Source organism: Mytilus edulis, chromosome 2 (genome assembly GCF_963676685.1).
Source record: "Mytilus edulis chromosome 2, xbMytEdul2.2, whole genome shotgun sequence".
NCBI lineage: Eukaryota > Metazoa > Mollusca > Bivalvia > Mytilida > Mytilidae > Mytilus > Mytilus edulis.
In genome coordinates, this window is record NC_092345.1 from 62,450,416 (window position 1) to 62,475,724 (window position 25,309).

At 32.7% G+C, this 25,309-nt stretch overlaps 2 protein-coding genes across 2 annotated transcripts in view; one reads left to right on the forward strand and one right to left on the reverse strand.

The window, feature by feature from the left end:
* The window catches only part of LOC139512619 (nose resistant to fluoxetine protein 6-like), a 499,632-nt gene that overhangs the window by 123,550 nt on the left and 350,773 nt on the right, over positions 1-25,309 (forward strand). The window lies entirely within an intron of this gene.
* LOC139512621 (myogenesis-regulating glycosidase-like) lies at positions 310-13,540 on the reverse strand. The gene is made up of 3 exons (XM_071300367.1): positions 13,461-13,540; positions 2,321-4,026; positions 310-1,113 (listed from the first exon to the last, which is right to left on the reverse strand). Exons 2-3 carry the CDS (start codon positions 4,005-4,007, stop codon positions 860-862), a joined length of 1,941 nt encoding a protein of 646 aa, XP_071156468.1. The 5' UTR covers positions 4,008-4,026; positions 13,461-13,540; the 3' UTR covers positions 310-859.

The following is a 25,309-nucleotide window of genomic DNA, read 5'->3' on the forward strand; positions in this document are numbered from 1 at the left end:
TGTATATGCCCGCGATTTGCGGGTGTGTTCAAGTATATCTAACATTAGGAAAAATAAAATACATACTTTTTTAACAAATGTTCAGTTTTATTTGTCAGTTGTAAGATGCTTAAATATTCTATTACATACATTGTATATCTACTTGGAACGAAAAAGTCTGAATTATTAAAAGTATACATGAGAAGTAATGAACAAACAAATGATTGGAGCTGCATGTATAACTGACATTAAGTACGTTAAGCAAAGGTCAAGCCTAACAATACTGCTCGATTATATTAACTATACATTGTATCACCTTCTTGATACTAGTATGCTGCAGAATTCAAAATTCGCAATTATTTATTTTTTTTTCATCATTACAGAAAGGCAAATCAATTTCAGAACATATTGAAATAATAAGGGACTATTATTTTTTATCAGTTAAGTCAAATTTAACTAATACTTTATGTGATTGTGCTTTTGATTTTGCCACCTGCTTAGGGACTTCCGTATTGAATTTTCCTCGGAGTTCGGTATTTTTGATATTTTACTTTTTATTCATGGTCAAGATTAATTTGCCATTTGTACAGCAATTAAACCCCTAGCTAAAAATACTTGAAAAAAGCCAACAAATTTTAATGGTGTTGTTGAATACAAAACTTGTCTATTCTGTTTGATTAACGTTACTTCAATTAATATTTCGTTAAAACATTAATATACTATAAAATATCATGTTTCTCGCTTCATTTTTTTTTTTACCTAACCTGAAACATATAAGTTAAAACAATTTTAAAAAACGATACAAAAACATAGCTTACTTTAACATAGCAGAAATCATAATGCTTTTTTTTAAAAGCTGTTGTAAATTTATTTAACGTTACTATAATAAATCAAAAGTTGCTATTTGATCTAAAAGAACTTGGTAATTCTTAATCCATCGTCCTCCATCAATGTTTTGTCCATTTAAATTATCTCGCCACGTCCCTTTCGGGAAGTAGATATCCCTTTGTCTAGCCCCTGGATCTAAGATAGGTGCCACCATGAGCGTGTTGCCTACCATAAACTGTGAATCTATATTGTATGTTTCCTTATCATCTGGTGCTATCCACCACATTGCACGAATCAAAGGATAACCTGAAAATATACAATGAAACACATTTGGTTTTCTAACTGTAATTCATACATAATCTTATTAACTCCATAGAGAAGTTAAACTTTAATTACCAGTACTATGTAAACTATAAGGACCCTTAAAGACAATGCAGGTTCATCATTCGGTTTGTCTTTTTAGATATTCATTGACATTATTATCCAGTACGAAATAATTCCTTTCTTGAGTATAAGTCTCACACCTTAATCATTAACAAGGACATGGGTTTTATATCCTGATTTCATTGATAAATGAATTGACAAGTAGATGATTTCAATATTAGTTATGAATAATTGGAATTATAAAATTCATCAGGAGCAATATAAATATCATTGGAGTTTGGTTTCCCAAAATCTGAGCTTAGACATTTGTTGTGTTTTACCTCGAGGGTCACTCTTGAGTCCAATCGTAACTACTCGGCCATTCTCGCTACGCAGTACAATTATTTCTTCGTGCAACCAGAAAGGCCGAGTAGTTCCGATTGTCTTGAGTCTTTAGTAGACGAAACACGTGGTATACAACATTATAAAGTCGGTATCAACGATAAGTTTATTCATAAGAAAAATGAACACCAAAAACAAAACAGGTTCATTCAAATTTGTATGGTTCTTGATTAGTTAATTTTTCAAACATTTTGTCTCTTTAAAACTAAATTTTAGCAGGAGACTTTATGAAAATACTAAATTTTAAAATCAATCTGATTCTACTATCGCAACTTTACACAATTGGCTGACAGTTGCACTTTATTTGTACATACATTTCCATTCGAAAATTTCAGAGAAAATCAAATCTCAGTCAAGCATTCAGGGATTATTGGATTAATATTAGAGGTGTTCATCCAGTAGTCAATGGTTTTGTACCGAAATAATATATTTTACATCAGAAAATTTAGAAACTAGCAATTATTAAATTGACTAATTGTGAACAAAGCTTGGTATTTTCTGAGAAAGCGTATTACTGTGCTTTCCGACAACAAGAGTGTACACGCTAAAATGTCTCGACTTCTTTACTAATCATTGATATTATGTTGATAGTCTTAAATATAACGTATTTGGCACAACTTTTTGGAATTTGGGTCCTCAAGGCTCAACAAAAACGACGTCGCTAGAGAATTAGTACAAGCAATGAAGGTAAAGCAATTAACAGATAAATTGTTGACTTACAGAACTGAAAAAATAAAAATAAACTTACCACGCTGCATTGATTTTTCAGCATAACTTAGCAGTAAAGGTGTAACAACTGTTTCATGAACTCTGATCATGCTATGTGCTATCTCAATTACTTCTTTATCATAGTCCCATGGGGTAAAGGAAAACTGCATAGAAGGAAGATACGCTGTTAATTGTAACCATCTTATATATAGTTCACGATCTGGCAAAATAATGTCCTTGGCTAAAACTTCTCCGTAACCATTACCTCCTATCATATCTGGCAAAACAAATGGATAACCTAGGATACCAAAGGTCAAAGCTGAAGGTATAATGGTTTTTAGTCCATTTTCATAACCCCAACGTGATTCTTTGTCTGCCATTCGAACAAAAATAGGATGTTTCTGTGATTTATATCCACATCTCACTTCTATCAAATTCCCATGGTTACTCACCATTTCCACATATTTTGTTGCAAATATGTTTGGGTTATTTATTATTTGATGAGAACTGAATGGTATTGGAATGAAAGTTCTTTCTCCCGCGTCGAATTTAAAAGAATCAATACCATAGTTTTCTTTCATCATTTGCAATCGGTTATTGTACCATGAAGTTGCATTTGGGTTTGAAGGGTCAATTATTGCCCCTATTCCTTGCCACCATTGGACAAGAGCTGGTACTTTTCCAGATAAATCTCTGAGCCAATAGTTGTGTCGTGTTCCCTCAGTAAAGGCTTTCGAATCCAGATTAGCAAATGGCGTTATCCAGACAGTTACCCTGAAACCTTTTTGTTTTAACTGTTTAATCATTTCGATAGGATCATGGAATTTTTCGGAATCAAAATTTAAGTCCCCATATTTTGTTGAATACATATCGTCTATCTCAATCTGACTGTTTGAGAATCCATATTCGTTTATCTCATTAGCATATCGGAGTATTTTCTCTTGATTTATATCAACTTTATACTTGGCCCATGTTGACCAAATTGGACTTTTAATCATCCGCAAATCGGGAATATCTTGTGGTTTATCCATAATTTTTTGCCTTAATTTCTGGAATACTGTAAGAATATTTTTATCTTTGCAAACAGTGTACTTTAATGTTGGATAGTCATCGTCTTGCTTTCGTAATGCGTTGCTATACTTTGCCTTAAAGCACATGAGTTGCGATCCAGATGAGTTAAAACTAACATGTAAAGGAACTGATTGATCTACAAAAATTGCAACACCGTTAGAATTAATCCAAAACGGTTCTAAAACATTTCCAAACGATCCTTTGATAACAACTACATCTTCAGAGACGAATTCTTGTAATTCTATTTCATTTTCACAAAAAGGCCATCTTTGATAATGTAACTCTGATCCTCCATACCAGTATGCGTCTGCTAAGGATATACAGTCATGTGGTTCAAAGTCCAAACTTGTAACTGTCCATGTTATAACCTGACATCCTACTTCGCCAATCATTTCTTGATTAACAACGACAGATCCATATCGAGGCCAGGTAATTGAGAGAGAACTATCATCTGATGGTGGCGATATTTCTGATCTACTTTTTTTCAATATAGATGGTAGAAAAATTTCGGCGAAAAGAGTATCTTGTTCAAATATTATCTTATTCTGAAGCGCATCATGTTGTACGCTTTGACAAGAATCCTTTGTGCAGAAACTGTCAGATTCAACATATTCTAATAGATATAATAATAAGCATAGAAACCATCGAAATACCATTTCAAACAATACTGCCAATCTAAAATTAAAAAAGGGTTTTAATAACCTAAAAAAAGACACCTTTTAATTTTACATTTTTTTTACAACTGTGTCTGTTGTTAATGGAAGAGTACAGAAAAACTCCATGAGACAGAACATCACGACTGCCAAGCAACAAAATAAGTAGTTTTAGCCTTAAAATTCGTTTTTTTTTTATGTATTTGAATCAGAGAGTTTGGCGTTTTATAAACAAGTATATCCCATTAGTTTGATGTGGCGTACCTTAGTAGATGCCTAATGGTTATTAAAAGTAATATAACAAAAATACCGAACTCGAGGAAAATTCAAAACGGAAAATCCGTAATAAAATGACAAAATCAAAAACTCAAATACATTGATCAAAAGAATTGGCAACAACTGTCGTTTTCCTGACTTGGTACAGGCATTTTTAAATTCTAATGTATAAAATGGTGGATTAAACCTGGTTTTATAGCCAGCTAAATTTCTCACTTGTATAACAGTTCTATGATACTGACATCGATGTGTGAACAAAACTAACGAAATAAAAGGTGAAATTGTCCAAAAAATGGGGTACAGCAGCTAACTTTGTGTTATAATCTTAACCAATATAAAAACACACAAATATGTAGCACAAAAAGGCATAAAGGCAAGTACATTGTGATTAGAAAGACAAGAAAACCAAAATGTAATATAGCACACAATAACACAGTGCCCGGATAAATAAGTACAGAGCGATTTCATATGTTACAAAGAAACACGAAAAGGCATATAGACAAATCTCATTAGCAAAATTAAAAGACAAGAATACAAAAACTTACCATAGCACAGTAACACGATGATGGCAGTGATTTGAGTGAAACAGTGTGTATTTTTTTTTATCTTGACATCATATTTATAAGTGCTAGTGATCTTTGGCTTCGTTGCTCGATTATTTTGATGAAGCGCTTTTCCTGATTTACCCCAGGGCCAAGGAATTAGAAGACTTGAAACAAAAGGAGCTACATAACAATTAAAATTGCTTTGACAGATATGCTAGCCCTACTGTCCATGCATCGTTCTTGATGAGAATCCACACTGAGTCAACATAACACAACGGAGTAAATTTAAATATCAGGTGACTATTCTGTTTACTTAAGATCTCAGACATCACAAAACATGTCATATTGAGTTGAACGGTAGACATATAGTTTTGGTTAAAATAAAACTCGAAATGGACACCAAAATACTTTTTTAGCATCGATTTCAGTCGTTTTTTTCTCATTACTCTGTTGGAATAGTATTTTATGAGGAGCTCACACCTGTTGCAGAAGTTCGTATTGTACGTGTGGTGGAAACATGCACGAGCGTACAATAATAGTGCACTGACTTGACATATCAACGATATAAAGACGAGGCTTAGAAACGGGGAAATGCGAGGCTCAGACGAGCTTTTTCCCCGTTTCGGGCCAAATTTATTGTCTTTAAACTGCAATCCTAAAAAAAAAAACATTTTCAATTGTTGTTTAATGTGTTATTTTTATCATTTGATTTAATTATTGGAAAACTTCCCCCTTTTATAAAAAGGCCTCATATAATGCAGGCGGAGAAATAAGCAACACGATGAAATGTACATGACCTGATGAAATTCGCAATCGATGGTGAACGAATTTGTTTGAAAATGAACTAAATTATCAACAATAAGCATAACACATAATGATTTATAGGTTGCAGACTAAAAATCTTAACAAGTGAAATATTTTTTTTTATATGAATTGCAAAAAAAAAATAAGTTTAAGTCGTTGTATACATTGAAAACAAGAGCTGTTGAATAGGTCGTATGAATAATTAATTTTCCTGCAATTGGGTGTCCTACAGATATCGCTATGCTGTATCTGTATACTATACAGATATCGCTTTAAAGCTCCGCCCACTGTATAGTTTGAACCTGTGTGACCTCAGAATGTGTATTCCAGTTGCATTCCAATGACGATGACAATTGTCGATTTCAAAAACTTGAATGTGTATGATTGTGTTACAAAATCAACCATGTCAATTTCAGCATGCATGTTTAGTGAATGTCAAGTCTGAAGCGTAGAACAAATTTGACAATGTTTTGTTATTTGTTTTTACTGTTGAAATTAGTTGTTATGTTAAAATAGATAATTATTCACCTTGAGCGATGTATTATTGTTGACCATTCGAGATTCTTTTTTGCGAACCCGTCTTCAGCGTAACGTGTGTATTATTGTTGACCATTCGAGATTCTTTTTTGCGAACCCGTCTTCAGCGTAACGTGTGATTTTGATATTACTACGCGGGCCTCAAGGGATTACAAATCGAAAATAACTGCTAAATATGTTAGTTTTTGTGTCTTTCAAAACACAAACAATATACAGAATTAATTGCAAGATAAAGACAATAACTGTTTAGTGTATTTAAATATCAGCTGTATTTGTACTCGGCTCGAAACAGGTGTAGTAGCTCGCTAAAAGCTCGCATACACCTTGTTTCCTAGCCTCGTACAAATACAGCTGATATTTAAAGACACTTAACAGTTATTGTCTATATAATTTCGGCAATTTCTATTTTATATCCATGAGGAAATGTGATATCATGTCAGTGACTGTATATGACATAGAAAATAAGAAATATATGGTAAACGCATTTTGACTGTCCAAATAGAACGAGTGCAGTATAAATATGTATATACCATCAATTTGCAGAGGTTATGTAACTGCTGAGAAGTATTAAGTTGGCGATTCGAAATTCCAAATTATCACGGTTGCTTTTGAATTTTCGGGAAGATTGAAAGTATTATCATTTCATTGCATACAATGAAATCATCATCTGTGTTAGAGATATCGTTTCTTATTCAGTTATAAAATGTATTGGAATTCTAAATGTAACCAATATTAAACGATTGTTGACCAATGCAACAATCCCATTATCACGGTGGGTAAGGTTGTCCTGCGAGAAAACGTTCTGTGCTGGTGATTCGGTCCTGACGGGTGCAGGTGATCATTGAAAAAATGTAAACAAAGACGAAAATGATGATTTTTGACGGTTTCTATCATAAAAAATGGAAGGAAACAGTTGAGATTTTCAATTTTGTTTCTTATGGGTTCATAAGCAAACCATTAAAACATTGACCCTCTAAATTGTTTCAGTAAGCGTAACACAAAAGTGCTCATTTTCAGAAAATCTAGAACTGGAAAAATAAAACAAAATTGCTCATGAAGTCTATACTCAAATCCAAAAGACAAAATTATTTTGTGAAAAACCCGTTCAATTTAAGAAAATTTTGCATTTTCTCAGTTTATGTATGTCCTGATACTGTGCTGGTGGGTCCTGTCATTGTGCTGGTGGGTCCTGATACGGTGCTGGTGATTTTGGGTAAAAAGTTTGTCATATTTGAAACAAATGTTTCAAAATCAATAAAATTTGGCTGATAATTGTATTCAATCGGATCTGTGACTCCTATTTTTACTTTAGTGCATCCATTTGGCTGTTTTATAAGCGTTTTCAAATAATAGTAACTTATATTACACAAATGAGCAACATCTTCCGTCCAATAGCAGATGAAAATGTATCTAATTAGAATAGTTTTATTCAAGATATCAAAAGTGTTTGAATTGATGATTCTTTACATAATATGTTAACTTAAACAGTTTTAAAAGTGCTTAAAGTAAAGCGACATTTATAAGAGGGGGGTTTATTCAGTTAAATATGCGTTCCACACACCGCTCCCAACTCCATCAAACCAACCCCTCCTCCTTTCCTCAATCATTGGTACAGTGGTGTAACAACACAATAATTTATCACATAAAACAATAACATTAAGACACAAATTATTGAACAACGCATACTCGCAGCTGCTGAAAGCTAGTTCAAAGCCGCATTTTCAACTAATACTGGTAGATAAACCAAATTCTCTTAGATACAAATCTCAATCGTACCGATTATAAAGTTCATGTTTTAATGTTTGATAAAGCAGAACTTTGAAAGTGTGCAATGAATCTTGTGCTCACAACAGTTATTTCATCACTATGTATAAATCAGACATCTTAATAGAGAAGATACCGAGAAGTATTTTACAGTTCATGATCATGAAGGGGTAGAGATTGCATGGAAGTTAAACTAGGATAAGAAAAAAAAATATAGTATGTTCTTGCGAAAGACTTTAAAAAGTCTTTGCATTAAATTCTAAACAGCTTCTTATTGTCGTAAATTGTTAAATTATCAACAAAATCTCAATAACTTGTTGGAACAAACAGAACAAAGGTGACCTATAAATGTAGTTGTTAATTTCTGTGTCATGTTGGTCTCTTGTGGAGAGTTATCTCATTGGCAATCATAAGCACATCTTCTTTTTTTATATTTAAATAAATTTTTTATGGAGTTTGATTTACTTTTAAGCTTCAACCCTGGTGAGCCATCATGTTAATTGTCGGTATGCTGTTGCACCTATCGCACGTAAATTTTCATATTTCCATCTTTTTTTCTGATTTATTTTACCAAATTCATACGTGACCAATTGACAGGATTATTATCCTAGTAACCGGTGTTGCCCATGTATATATTGAATACAAGTTAAAAAAAATAAACAATACTATACTTATGTGTGTGTAAATTTGTTTAGGTAAAAACAAAACTACAAAAACTTCGAAAACAAGAGAGATTTTTTTTTTTAATGTCATGATTATCTGTCGATTTCTAGAGCTATGCTTAGTATTAACTTCAGATGACATCTAGGGACTTCACATACTGGTGACCATGCTGTCTTTCATAATTATATTCATATACATATATAAACTGAGACTACTATAACACAAAGATTGATCACTATCAATTTATCGGATAATGTGAGTCTCCTTATAGTTAGATACGTTATTTTAACCTAGTTTCGTATTTAACATATATGAATAAACAAACTAAAGAGGTGGAAACTGGTACTTTTGCATTTTTAATTATTTATTGCAACAAGAATATTTGTGCTGAATGGAAACTGTGTTGGTCAAAATTTCATATTGGTTATAAATGTTGTTGTACCAAGTTTCGTTATCTGATATGAATTTTCTGAGAAGTACAAGGTAGATAGGCATTTTTTTGTTATTACGGACGCCAAGTCAATACATGTAGCTCACACCGCTCCTCGCCACAGGTGAGCTTATAGCGAAACGGGTTGGTAACTAGTTTTTTCAAATCAGTTTTGTAAAATGTGTAGATTTGTATTGTTACAGCGGATGACAGTGAGGGCATTCCGGTGTATTGATATCGCCTAGATTTCCATTACGTAACTTTCGTTTTGGGTTTTTAACCGATCTATGAACATGATGAATACAGAGATATCATCAACATTCCTTATCGCTTGTTATAAATCCATTTCTTTAATGAATACTCATCGAATACTTTTTAAATAAGATAAATATTAATAACATTAAAATGTTTTGTTATATGTATATACATATAAAAAAAAAACAGTAATATCTATGCACACGCATGGGGAGGAATATCTCAAAAACGTTTGCAATCTCAATGAACGTTAACTCTGCATGGATGATTAAACATATTTTGCGGGAAAATATGAATGCCTACTCAAATCCATTCTATTATAAAAATCAAATTATTTCAGTAGAGTGTCCTATATGCACTTGTACTGCACTATTATTTATATAGTAGAAGAGAATGATATACAAATACATGAACATTATATATACATGTAGCTGTAATAAACAAGTATAAATATGATAAATAACAATAAACCAGAGTATACGGAGTTGTATCACTACAATATAACAGTCATTACGTTGAGGTTGAATTCCCTGTCAGTAATTTATTATCAACGCACGAATTTGTCCCAGAAAAAGAAATTATATCTGTAAACAAACCTTACTTTCATGTATAGAGATGTGATTTTTTTTCTGAGACAAGTCTTTATCATTATATCCATCGGACAGCTGTCATCCGATGTTCAGTACATCAGTACTTTGATTTTCAACTGTTATGGCTTTTAAAAGTTAAATGTAGGTGTATAATTTAGGGTTTTTTTTTTGCATCTTATATACTTTTATAATTATCACTCAATTGGTAGTATGAAGCTATGAGATATTTTAAGTTTTGAAATTAAAAGCACATTTAACAAAACCGATTTCTGTATGTGCAAACAAGTATAAATTCAACTGAAAAAAAAGTACACGAAAAGATAAAATATTGATTTTAATTTGCATATCTGACCCGCCTTTCCCATCCAGCAACAGCTCTTTTTTTATTTTTCATTTTTTTTTTTTGGGGGGGGGGAGTAAAAATGGGCAATCATTTTATCGCATTCTACTTCCAAGGCGTGGTTGAGTTGATTGTTTTGTCCTGAAAACACATAAATAAAAAAAAACAAATGTTTGATATATCTGGCTTTAGTTTCGACTTAAAAAAAATATATACAAAGATTACATGTTAATGTTATAGTACTAAGAATTCACTGTATCAGCAAATGAAATAAATGCGTGAAGTGAAATACCTCAGTAACGAGTCATTACTACAGAGAAGGTGTGTTTGGAACACAAAACTTACAAGCCTCGTGATATTACCAATATTTAAATAAGTATTTCTAGTCAGGCATTTTTTTCCGGTCACTCGTTTTTCACTCAATTTCAATTAAAATTAAGGCATATTTTTATTTTTATTCATGAAATATATTTAAATATAGAAAAGTAGGACACATCATTCATCCCCCCCTTTTAATTCTTTATCAAAAATCTTTGACAACAGACTTTCTTTTGAAATTATAAAATGCAAAACTTAAAAAATCTTATTTCTGTTAGTGTTATCTAGGTTATATCGTCTTTATTCTCTGACAAATTCAGACCTCCCTCTTACTACCCCCCCTCCAAAAAAAAACCTAAAAAACGTAAAAAAAAACGCAATACTATAATAGACTAGTCATCCTTTTAGTCAGCACTAACTTGTTTATAAAGAAATCTGAATGTAGCTGCTGAAGACACATGATTCTAACGCACAGAAACAAGGCTGAGTTTCATTTGGTTGAATAAAAGTATCTACAGTATCATACATGTACAAATTTGTCAGAGAAACACTATTCAGAATGTTTAGATTACACTGAATTCATTATCCAAACTCATCTAAGAAGTGTTCAGGCTCACCTGAGTCTGATTGTTTGCTTTGATCAACTTGGTTTGTTTTTGATTCGTACAAAACATGTTAAATCCCCAAGCATTTTAGCGCCCGGTCCAAGTCAGGCGACGCTTGGATTTGTAAGTCTGTTTTGTTTATAATTTCAATACATTAAAATGTTGATAACCGATAACAGCTGTTTAAATCATTTTAAATGAGAAAAACAGAAAACAGTCAATTCAAAAATCATGGGTTCTTTTTTTCATAATTGTAGTAAACAGATTCACAATAATGTCAATTTTAAGAAAACAGATAACAGCTAATTAGTCAATTACAGTTAAGCATCAATGATCTTGAATATTTGCCACTTTTGACTAAAATATAAGGGCGTTTTTTCAATAAAAACGTATTTTCTTGTCCCAGCCACTTTAAAAAAAATGTGTTTGATCTATGCTAGTAATATTTGTGCAGTCAGTACATTGAATTAGATTTAACATTTTTAAGCAAAGCGGAAACAGTTAAACTTTAGAGGGATTGATAAGATATTGACTCCTGAATTGTCCAAAACAACCAAAATGGCATGTCCCTAGACCGCCTGTTCAACATTAATACTCTAAAATATCGTAAAAAAATGAAGAAATAAATGTTATTTTTACTTTACATAAGCTCTTTAATAATTCAAAAGTATGTTCAGAGCCAACATATTTTAATAAACAGCTTTCAATATAGGATTTTTAATTTCAGAAGGTGTGTCCCTCACAAAATGTCCACTACGAAACGAAGTCATTAAAATTTGCCAATAAACAGTTTTATAAAATCAATGTAATTTTTGTTTGCAAGAGATATAAACATTAGGATCTTACAAAAGAAGTGATGCTTTTATAACGGCAATTAAATTGTTGGTAAGAAAAATTGAGCACATCAAATGGACCAGAGTGATACCGTATTTTTGTTAATGTCCACTACGAAACGGGTCAAATCTCCTTCAGTATCTGGTTTTAAAATTATAAAAAAAAATATCAGTGTACAGTTTAATAAATGGTTTGATGAATACGATCAGTCTTCTTACTATTGCAATATGGGGGAAAAATAAAACATGCGAATATGTCCCCTACGAAACGGTCCCCTACGAAACAAGTATGGGAGAAAAACGTTTCGTAGTGGACACTACCACTACCATGCAGTCTTTTTTTAATCTTTTTTCAATTATATTCGTGCAAAACAAATAACAAGGGTAAGTTTCATGTAATTTTAATTATGTTTTTATTAACATATAATAGGGTTGATGTCCACTACGAAACGCATCAATGTCCACTACGTAACATGAGTTGTACCTTCATATGTGAAGTACTGTCTAATCTTTATCGATAAAAATGGTTTTCCAATTCAGAAAAAAATGAGATTTTTCTAGTATTTAAAGTAAACAAACTGGAATGTCTATAGGAAACATTTAAAATTGCAAAAAAATATGTGTGTTTAGAAGAAGTTTCGCGTAGGGGACAAAAGTCCCCTATGAAACAGTACACAAATTATGAAAATAATATCATTTTAAAGAATATCTAAGATTGCACTTTTTGTTTACAAAAAGGTCTATAATAGAGGTATTCAAAATAACTCTTGAAATTAGATTTTAGACAAGTTGATTTTCCGTTTTATTTAGGTCTGAAAGTTACGCTTTTATTGAAAAAACGCCCATAAAGGCACAGAACCAGGACATGGGAGCACAGAACCAGGACCGTTTTTCTTGTCATCAGCACAGCGTCAGGACAATTTCGTTTAACGAACTTGCACGACTTTTGCAATAAAATATTGTTGTAATATACTTTGTATGGTACTTATGACGTATCAGAGAAAAATTAAGCAACAAAGTAGTCGTTTTATTGTCGTTCTGATACAATGTAAACAAACCCACCAGCACAGAATCAGGACCCACCAGCACCCGTCAGGACCGAATCACCAGCACAGAACGTTCTCTCGCAGGACAACCTTACCCACCGTGATTATGGTTTATTTCAATATCCATATTTAATTTTCATTCTACTTTTATCTCATAATGATTCTTCGTATCACTTTGAATATGCATAATGTAATAGATAGATGTTGTCAGTGTGGTTTCAAATGTTACATTAGCTAAGCGTTTTTCAATAAATGTTGTTAATCTTAGTCGCTAAATTTAGCTGCCCTTATGCTTTCGGTATATTTTCGGTTTAAATTTAGAAAAAGGAAGGCACCTTTTTAGGACTTTTGTGTCTATTGTGTTTAGCATGAACCAGGCATGCCTCACTTAGATATACACTTTTTGAATAAACATTGAAATAGTCATAATCATACAAATTGCATACTTACAAATAGTATCTTTTTCTCGTGTGTTTATATAATAATACACATATCAGTGTGTCAAGGTTAAGATTAATCTAAAAATAAACAATAATAAGGTTATTTTTTACCTGCAAAATCATGTATGGAATTGTTCTGTTCTTTTATGTTCTTTGGTGTCAGGTTTATTAATGGATTGATATTGCCAATCTTATCAGTTTCTATTCAAATGTTCACATTTAAACCGTACTGCTTTTGTATTTCAGTCTGCCATCTTCTGTACTTACAATTTTATTGATATGAAATTTACTCAACTACGTATTCTATTGGTTTTGTCGATAACATTATGTTTTCCACCTTTTTAAATAAATGTCAGGTTCATTTTGACATGTTTGAAGTAAAAACAAATGTTTACTTGATCATTTTGATAGCCTTAATAATCTACACAAAATTGTTCTAGTCTGTATTTATAATGCTCGGTATAATGTAAATGGAAACTGCCGAAACTAAGTCTATTCATTTGGTCTTTAAACGTTTTTGATTCGAGCATTGGTCAGTCATTTTTTTACGAAACGCGCGTCTGACGGTCTGTCGTACAAAAATTTAATCCTGGGATCTATAATGAGTTTATTTACAAACACAGGGTCGATGCCATTGCTGGTGGAGGTTTCTTTCTGATAGTTTCACTAACCCAGCAGAAATCACTTCAGTGTTCATATGAAATAGCATTGATATGGTCATAATTATAAATCAGCTACAAAGCCTTTCGGAATTTTGGGTTCCATTGATCTTAAACATCTTACTTTATTTGGCCTTTGAAACATTTTTAAATCGAGTGTGACTGATGAGTCTTTTAGACAAAACGAGCGTCTGCCGTACAAAATGTTATTCCTTGTATCTATGGTGAATTATGTATCCGTTAATTATTGAAAAAAATAAAACATAAATTGTAACTTTGTTATTGAAACAAGCAGTCTGAATATCAGTGGTAACTGCAAAAACATCAGTTATTTTATCAGTAAAATATACAGAAACTTTAAAAAAGTATATTTTCAAAGTTTTGCTCTTCATACTGTCTTTAAAAAAAAAAAAAAAAAAAAAGTTACCAGTCAGAACTTTTGTGTTGGCATGAAGTGTCATTGGTATGTTTTCTACTGTTTATAAAATTTTGAAATGTTTGAAATACTAAGGATATTCCATCCTCAGACATTGCATTGCTTTAACCGTCATTTGTCTAACTTCTCAGTTTTTTCGTTATTTTAAAGCTTAAAGTGGATGTTTTGGAATTAGTGAAAAAATTAAGAGGCAGTGGATTAACGACTTGTCGAGGAAGACTTTTTTTTTATGTCCGTGGCCTTCTACCTGTTTAGATTCGGGCACCACTGGCAAGTGTGTCGCATTAAATCAAAAGTATTATATCTTCGATGGTTTTTACATCTCCTTTTTTAAATTATAAATGATAACTTATCGGCTGTGTGAATTTGTGGCGGTTACCATTGTGTACAATTCTACGTCAACACATATTGGATGTTAATGTCTATGAACATCTATTTCATTTAGAAACTGCAATAGCTGTGAAATTAAATAACATGACAATTGACTAGCAAACAGTAAAATCCCAACAAGAGTGCACACGCTGAAATGTCTCGCCTTCTATACTAATCATTAATATTATGTTGATAGTCCCAAGTATAAAGCTTTATTACAACTGTCACATAAACTTAACATTAACCATGATAACTAAACAAAGACCAATGGACCTTGAAAATGAGGTCAAGGTCGCATGAACCATGCCAGGCAGACATGTACAGCTAACAATGCTTCTATACAACATATATAGTTGACCTATTACTTATAGTTTAAGAAAATAGACCAAAACACGAAAACTTAACACTGAGCAATGAACCATGAATATGAGGTCAAGGTCAATTAAAACCTACAAGACTGACATCATAAAATATTTCCATAAACCAAATATAGTTGAACTTCTGCATATAGTATTAGAAAATAAGACAAAAACTCAAAAACATAACTCTGACCACTGAACCATGAAAATGAGGTCAAGGTCAGATGACACCTGCCACCTAGACATGTACACCTTACAATCATTCCATACACCAAATATAGTAAACCTATTGCATTCAGTATAAGAAAAACAGACCAAAACACAACCAGGTGCTCCGCAGGGCGCAGCTTTATACGACCGCAGAGGTCGAACCCTGAACAGTTGGGGCAAGTATGGACAAAACATTCAAGCGTGATACAGCTCTGAATTTGGATTGTGATCAAATTTTTGACATTACATGGGGTTTTTTTTTTACACAAAAAAAATGTCAAGATTTTACAAATCAATTAAAGATTTCTTCTTCAAACTTTTTAACCCTAAAATTAAATAGTTGGATTCAGCTCTAAATTTGGATTGTGATTAAATAGTTGACACAGCATAGGTTTCTGACACAGAATGAATGTGGTCTAATGAACTTAAAAGTTTTTTTTTTTGCCTTTGAGCAATTCACTATGCTGTTGACAGGGGCGTAGCTAGAAAGAAACGATCTGCAAGCAACTACCTGAAAAAATTTTGGGACCCTTTTATGCAGAAATTTTTTTTTTTCGGTTTTCAGTCATTGGACGGTTTAAAGAGGAGCTACATGTTGTGATGTACATAGGACTTATAAACAATTCATGAATGCAAAACTATTTAGAGATCTTGACTTCTGAATAGAGTAAAGCATGATTAATTGAATATGTAAGCAACACATTTTTGTGATACAGAATTTACACAAAATTGTCCAAAATCTGCTCTTCGGGAACGTCTCTATTACTTTGTCAATATTCACACTGAAATCCCGATGAATATAATGCAGTAATGCTAGCGATAATAACCTAGCTGTAGTTGTTCATGGTTAATCAATTTTCATACATATGTTTTCAAAAGATGTAGTACACTGAACGATCTCTCCGTGGTAGCACTCGTGTTTGCCATCGAGCGACCTCCCGATTGAATTTGACAAATTATATGCCAGGCCAGTTTCATATGTCTCTAACAATGCAGAGATTTGATCGTTTGTTGTATTACCGACAACACGAGGAAGCAGATAATGCGCATAGAAGCGATTTCCTGATGATATCAGACGCGACTCCAGTTCCATTATCATGTGGTCTATGAACGCAAAATATAATGAGACTTTCCAATACTGTTTTAGCGTGTTTGCTGGGGGGATTGGCTCTGGTAGTCTGTTGAACACATCGCCTCGTCATACTTTCAACGATATCAAAGGGTACTGATAAATCTAATGTCAATTGGTACATCGCAGTCCAAACAGTTAAACCGTACTCTGTAAAATGTGCCCCGAAACTTCTAGAGTATAACAAATTCAAATCTTGTAATAGATGCAAGTTAATATGTTACTGTTAGTCTTTTCATCTCCAATAAAACTTTAATTTTGAAACCAAATGCCGCTATTTAATGACATTACAGTGCATTCATTAAGACCCGGTACCCGGTACTTTTACCCGCCTACGGAAGCGTCTGGTACCGGCAGAAAAAAAAAAAAAAAAAAAAAAAATAATGTGTAAAATTCTTTTGAAATCGTTCAAATCTAATTTCTTTCTTTCCTATTTTAAAAGTGATAATCTCCGTGTACGCCGTTCAGGTGTATGTTTAAAGTGTCTTCGTCGAGGTCCGCGTTAAAGTATAGATCTATCTTCTGCCAATTTAGGCACACCTCCAAAGTAAGGAGAAGTGATACTTATAAACCACGTGTCTGTATCTGTATCGTAAGAGCGCTTTAAAATGCGACGATTTAGCACTATATTTTCAAGCGGCAAATTGTTGATGAATTTAAACAACAACAACATAACTATGTCTAAGAAAAGGAAAGCAGCTTGTATCACAGATTATTTTATGAATAAAAGGTTTAATAAAGGTGAACATTCTATGAAATTCAGAAAATCGTTAATTGTATCAAATCAGTTCGTTTCCCGTTGGACCGTACGTTGTCCCTGATCACCGTTTTCTCGATATGTGTTCTATGTTGTGATTTAAATGACTGCTGTCTGCAGGAAATTTTTAGTGTAAGACTTCGTGAAACAATCTGAAGTAACATATATAACTGTTACGTTTACAAAATATAATATCTGACAAGATTTTAGACTTCTAAAATTAAAAAAAGAAAGTTCTTCAATAAACACAGTTTTACAGTGTTACTTACTATAGTTAAGAAGCCTATAATTAATTTGCCCCCCCCCCCCCCTTATGATTATAACAAAAGGTTGAAAGCAATAAAAAAAAGCTACAAGTTTTATTATTATTTTTTTTTAATAATATACTACATTGTATGTAACTTATGAAATTTCATTCACAAATTGACAATATTGAACAAATGCAAAACATTTAATAAAAGTATAAAAACAAACAAAACATTTAATAAAAGTATAAAAACAAACAAAACATTTAAACAACATTTCACATGAAACCCCTGCATTATAGGTCATACATATTTTATAACTGATTACAAAATAATTATAAGCAATGTATTTTCAGATAATTACTCTAGAAAAAAAAACCAATTCAATGTTAACTTACCCAAAATTGAAGCAAATATTACAGACTTTTCCCTATTTTTAAAGTAAAAAATTAAGGCTGAAATCCCTAAAATCAAGGAGCTTCCTTAGGCGGCCCCCAGACCCCTCGCCCTTTGGGTTTGGTTCCCCCTAAAATCTGAAAGGTACCACCAGTCTAAAAAAATAATGAAACCCCTGCATTACATTGTACATCATTAAAAAAAGCGATTACATATATGTGTTTCCTTTAAACATTTAATTTATAAATTTATTTTGCCATTTTTGTTTGTTTTGCATGCCGAATTGATGTGCACGCAACTGCGTGTTGGCGTATAGGGAGCTACGCGCCTGGTTGAATATTAATCCTCTCAAAAAAATGTTGGAAGAAATTTTCTTTTTATTTATGAAATCTGAAATGAGAAAAATTTAAACCCCCCCCTTTTTTTCACATCCCTGTTTCCCTTTTTCCAAAACTGGTAAAGATTGGTTGGTAGTAAAAGTGAATATACATTGTTTATTGTATAAAACAATAAAAAAAACTTCATCAGCAACATTTTATATTGGCAAATTTCCAATGAAGTTATTTACATAAAGTTATTGGCAAATAAAAATAGAAAATGACATCATAGTCATGTCTGGCAAATGTCCAACATACATTATCTAAAAACATTTTAGATAAGATAAGGAAAAAAAGCTTCATCAGCAACATTTTATATTGGCAAATTTCCAATGAAGTTATTTACATAAAGTTATTGGCAAATAAAAATAGAAAATGACATCATAGTCATGTCTGGCAAATTTCCAACATATATTATCAACTACTATTCTATACAAAGAAAGATAACTCCAATTGAAAATAAATTGCTATTGCACAATATGGTGCAATTAGATATTTCTTGCTATTGTGCAATACTGTGCAATTGAAAATTTCTTGCTATTGCACAATACTTGATATGGAATCCTGATTTGGACCAACTTGAAAACTGGGCCCATAATCAAAAATCAAAGTACATATTTAGATAAAGCATATCAAATAAGCCCAAGAATTTAATTTTTGTTAAAATCAAACTTAGTTTAATTTTGGACCCTTTGGACCTTAATGTAGACCAATTTGAAAACTGGACCAAAAATTAAGAATCTACATACACAGTTAGATTTGGCATATCAAAGAACCCATTTATTCAATTTTTGATGAAATCAAACTAAGTTTAATTTTGGACCCTTTGGACCTTAATGTAGACCAATTTGAAAACGGAACCAAAAATTAAGAATCTACATACATAGTTAGATTCGGCATATCAAAGAACCCCAATTATTCAATTTTTGATGAAATCACACAAAGTTCAATTTTGGACCCTTTGGGCCCTTTATTCCTAAACTGTTAGGACCAAAACTCCCAAAATCAAACCCAACCTTCCTTTTATGGTCATAAACCTTGTGTTTAAATTTCATAGATTTCTATTTACTTATACTAAAGTTATGGTGCAAAACCCAAAAATAATGCTTATTTGGGCCCCTTTTTGGCCCCTAATTCATAAACTGTTGTGACCTCAACTCTTAAAATCAATCCCAAACTTCCTTTTGTGGTCATAAACCTTGTGTTAAAATTTCATTGATTTCTATTTACTTATACTAAAGTTATTGTGCAAAAACCAAAAATAATGCTTATTTGGGCCCCTTTTTGGCCCCTAATTCATAAACTGTTGTGACCTCAACTCTTAAAATCAATCCCAAACTTCCTTTTGTGGTCATAAACCTTGTGTTAAAATTTCATTGATTTCTATTTACTTATACTAAAGTTATTGTGCGAAAACCAAGAATAATGCTTATTTGGGCCCTTTTTTGGCCCTTAATTCCTAAACTGTTGGAACCAAAACTCCCAAAATCAATCCCAACCTTTCTTTTGTGGTCATAAACCTTGTGTCAAAATTTCATAGATTTCTATTCACTTAAACTAAAGTTATAGTGCGAAAACCAAGAAAATGCTTGTTTGGGCCCTTTTTGGCCCCTAATTCCTAAAATGTTGGGACCAAATCTCCCAAAATCAATCCCAACCTTCCTTTTGTGGTCATAAACCTTGTGTTAAAATTTCATTGATTTCTATTCACTTTTACTTAAGTTAGAGTGCGAAAACTAAAAGTATTCGAACGACGACGACGACGACGACGCTTAACTATAACCACTGAACCATGAAAATGAGGTCAAGGTCAGATGACACCTGCCAGTTGAACATGTACACCTTACAGTTCTTCCAGACACCGAATATACTAGACCTAATGCTTATAGTATCTGAGATATGGACTTGACCACCAAAACTTCAACTTGTTCACTGATTCATGAAATGAATTCGAGGTCAAGTGAAAACTGTCTGACAGGCATGAGGACCTTGCAAGGCACGCACATACCAAAAATAGTTATCCTATTACTTATAATAAGAGAGAATTTAACATTACAAAAAATCTTAACTTTTTTTCAAGTAGTCACTGAACCATGAAAATGAGGTCAAGGACATTGGACATGTGACTGTGAGAAACTTCGTAACATGAGGCATCTATATACAAAGTATGAAGCATCCAGGCCTTCCACCTTATAAAATATAAAGCTTTAAAGAAGTTAGCTAACGCTGCCACCGCAGACGGATCACTATCCCTATGTTGAGCTTTCTGCGACAAAAGTCGCAGGCTCGACAAAAATTTTGATAGGACCTGTTCATCCGACATGATACATATATTGCTGTCCCCTCAGACCAAGCCCAAGACAATATCGTTTTGATGTTTAAATCTTATTGCATAAAATCTGCTTGATAAAGGAATTAAGAAACTCAACATATACTCCAAAAACAATTACGAAAGAGAAAATCCTGAAAAATAATAGGTATGTTTTATATTACTCGGGAATTTCAGCCTAAGGTAAAGAAATAGTTGTTCCTTCACTTTATTCTATACCTTAATTAAATAGGTACCCTTACAAACTAAGTTGTATAGATGGGTCTTTCAACTACTCCACAAACCACTTTATAAACTATTAACATAAATTTTAAATCAGAGGTAGACTTCAGTTATTGTGAAACTACCTAATCTAGGGGCGAACAAACAATCTACGTGTCTTTTCTCTTTTTTCGACTTTTGTTTTGCTTTCATAAATATTCCTCATTTGATGATTACAGACAAATTAAAGGAATTGGTGCTTACTTGTTACATCAAAAAAGAATGTAGATAGATATTTTGTAACCAGATGCTCCGCAGGGCGCAGCTATATACGACCGCAGAGGTTGAACCCTGAACAGTTGGGGCAAGTATGGACACAACATTTAAGCTGAATTCAGCTCTAAATTTGGATTGTGATTAAATAGTTGACACAGCATAGGTTTCTGACACAGAATGAATGTGGTCTAATGAACTTAAAATATTTTTTTTGCCTTTGAGCAATTCACTATGCTGTTGAATATTAATCCTCTCAAAAAAATGTTTCAAGAAATTTTCTTTTTATTTATGAAATCTGAAATGAGAAAAATTTAAACCCCCCCCTTTTTTTCACATCCCTGTTTCCCTTTTTCCAAAACTGGTAAAGATTGGTTGGTAGTAAAAGTGAATATACATTGTTTATTGTATAAAACAATAAAAAAAACTTCATCAGCAACATTTTATATTGGCAAATTTCCAATGAAGTTATTTACATAAAGTTATTGGCAAATAAAAATAGAAAATGACATCATAGTCATGTCTGGCAAATTTCCAACATATATTATCAACTACTATTCTATACAAAGAAAGATAACTCCAATTGAAAATAAATTGCTATTGCACAATATGGTGCAATTAGATATTTCTTGCTATTGTGCAATACTGTGCAATTGAAAATGTCTTGCTATTGCACAATACTTGATATGGAATCCTGATTTGGACCAACTTGAAAACTGGGCCCATAATCAAAAATCAAAGTACATATTTAGATAAAGCATATCAAATAAGCCAAATTAAAGATTTCTTCTTCAAACTTTTTAACCCTAAAATTAAATAGTTGGATTCAGCTCTAAATTTGGATTGTGATTAAATAGTTGACACAGCATAGGTTTCTGACACAGAATGAATGTGGTCTAATGAACTTAAAATATTTTTTTTGCCTTTGAGCAATTCACTATGCTGTTGAATATTAATCCTCTCAAAAAAATGTTTCAAGAAATTTTCTTTTTATTTATGAAATCTGAAATGAGAAAAATTTAACCCCCCCCCCCTTTTTTTTTCACATCCCCCTTTCCCTTTTTCCAAAACTGATCTCAATTCAAATTCCTAATGGAGTTTGCAACAATAACTACTCATTTAAATACATCATAAAATATCAAAATGTAAAATAAAGTGCTTGTTATCACTGAATGGTAAAGATTGTTTTAATTTATCAGTTGGTAGTAAAAGTGAATATACATTGTATATTGTATAAAACAATGATTTAAGTTGATTCAACTACTATTCTGGACAAAGAAAGATAACTCCAATTGAAAATTTCTTGCTATTGCACAATATTGTGCAATAGACAACTTTCGAGTTCGATGCATTTCCGTCAAAAACTCTGGTTTTAGTGAACGTCATTTGTGCGTTTAGGGGCGTCGTCACTTCCATTCCAATGTTGAGCGAGTGGTTGGAAAACTATAATTCTATATTGTACAAATTATGTGGCAAATTGAATTCTCAAAATTGACAATCAGCATTGCTGTCATTAGGGAATTGTCATTAAGTACCTACAGAACAACCATTATTTCTAGTTTATCCTGCACAATGACGATCACTAAGACGCTTGATGAACGTAAATAGTGCAGGGATACAGGCGACCCCCTCTATCTGGTAAATGACGTCATAAAGGCGCGTATAATTGACGAGTTTTTTCCGGTGACGGATGAACTCGAAAGTGGTCTATTAGATATTTCTTGCTATTGCCCAAAACTGTGCAATTGAAAATATTTGTTATTGCACAATACTGTGCAATTGAAGATTTCTTGCTATTGCGCAATACTGTGCAATTGAAAATTGCTTGCTATTGCACAATACTGTGCAATTGAAGATTTCTTGCTATTGCTGAATACTTAATATAATAATTTTGGATCCTGATTTGAACCAACTTGAAAACTGGGCCCATAATCAAAAATCTAAGTATATGTTTAGATTCAGCATATCAAAAAAGCCCAAGAATTCAATTTTTGTTAAAATCAAACTTAGTTTAATTTTGGACCCTTTGGACTTTAATGTAGACCAATTTGAAAACGGGACCAAAAATTAAGAATCTACATACACAGTTAGATTTGGCATATCAAAGAACCCCAATTATTCAATTTTTGATGAATCAAACAAAGTTTAATTTTGGACCCCGATTTGGACCAACTTGAAAACTGGGCCAATATTAAATCAAAGCGCTGTAAGCGCTGAAGGCAGTTAACCAAAAACCCAAAACCAAGGCAAACGTTATTATGAAAACTGTGGCAATGTTGCTTCAACATTAAACATTCATATATAGTACATTAATGAATTAATTATTAATTTATATGTTATCAAGGTTTCAAAAGCAACGCATATATCAATGCATATTTATTATGGTACAAGTTTGCAATGATTGCAGTTGTTCTACTTGGTAGTTAACGTTGGTTTTAGTTGACTGCTAGTAGTACAAGTTGACTTAGTACGAACATGTAATAGTATGAATGGACTGGTTTCCCTGGAAAGAAAACTGAGTTTGTGTTCTATAGTACAAAAGTTATGAGACACGAATCAGACAAATCTTCACTACTACAGTGATCAAAGGTGAGGTCTGGCTGACCTGCCGAGAGTAAATGTAAATGATTTGTTATTGTGTCCCATACATGAATATATATGGTTAAGGGGTGGGGATCTCGATGGTTTTCAAGTTCTCAAATAGGAAGGGTAAGGTGACCCTTGGGACTTCCCGGGCCTACATTTCATTTGATTTGTAATAGTGTCCCATACATGAATATATATGGTTAAGGGGTGGGGATCTCATCGGTTTCCAAGTTCCAAAACAGGAGGGGTAGAATGACCCCAGGGACTCCCCTATATTTCATTCAATTAGTTATATTGGCCCAAACATTAATATATATTGTTTCGGTGTGGGGATCTCAACCGTTTCCAAGTTCTCAAACAGGAGAGGTGGGGTGACCACAGGGACTTCCCCTATATTTCATTTGCCATGATTTGTTATATTGTCCCATACATAAGTATTAAAGTTTTATGGTTGAGGATCTTGACCATTTCCAAGTTCTAAAACAGAAGGATGTACGGTGACCCCAGGGACTCCCCTATATTTCATTTGAATTGTTATATTGTCCAATACATGAATATATATGGTTGAAGGGTGGGGATCTCAACGGTTTTCAAATTCTCAAACAGGAGGGGGTGGGGTGACCCAAGGGACTCCCCTATATTTCATCTGATTTGTTATTTTGTCCTATACATGAATATATATGGCTTAGGGGTGGGGATCTCGACCGTTTTAAAATTCTAAAACAGGAGGAGTGGGGTGACACCCAGCGACTCTCCCTATATTTCATTTGATTGTTCATACTGTTCATATTGTCATAAACATGAATATATATGGTTAAGGGGTGGGGATATCGACCGTTTCCAAGTTCTCAAACTAGAGGGGGTGTGTGACTCCAGGGACTCCCCTTATATTTTATTTGATTTATTATATTGTCCTACACTTGAATATATGGTTCAGGGGTGGGGATCTGGACGTTTCCAAGTTATCAAACAGGAGGGGGTAGTGTGGCCTAAAGGTCGTCACCTATATATCATATGATTTGCTTACATTTAGGTATTATATAATATAGTTGTATTATTTGTGAAAGTAAAGCTGAGACTACTATAACATGTGTGTTATAGAAAGTAAGAAACTTCCAGCTACTTTAATTGACCCTTCAAAATTGAGAAAAAATACCCCTTCAAAATTGCAGTAATATGTTTACACTTTAGAAGCATCTCACATGCATTATCATCATTTATCACTGATAAAGAAAATTTATACTGTGACCATGAACATATATATTGTTAGATATACTGTTCCCAGCTGTCATATTTTATTGGATTTTGACATTAAAATTTTTCAAAACGTAATTTTGAGTATCTGTATAAAATATTGTCTGCTTTTTCTTTCTTTTACATATGTTTTGGTTTTCAACTCTAGTGTTTATATTCATTTACCATGCATAGATGTATTTTGTCACCTGCCTGGATTTTTTTGTAGATCGCCAAAACCCGAAATTACCCTTATCCGCTTCCGGAATCGGATCCGATATTGTACATTTTATCTTC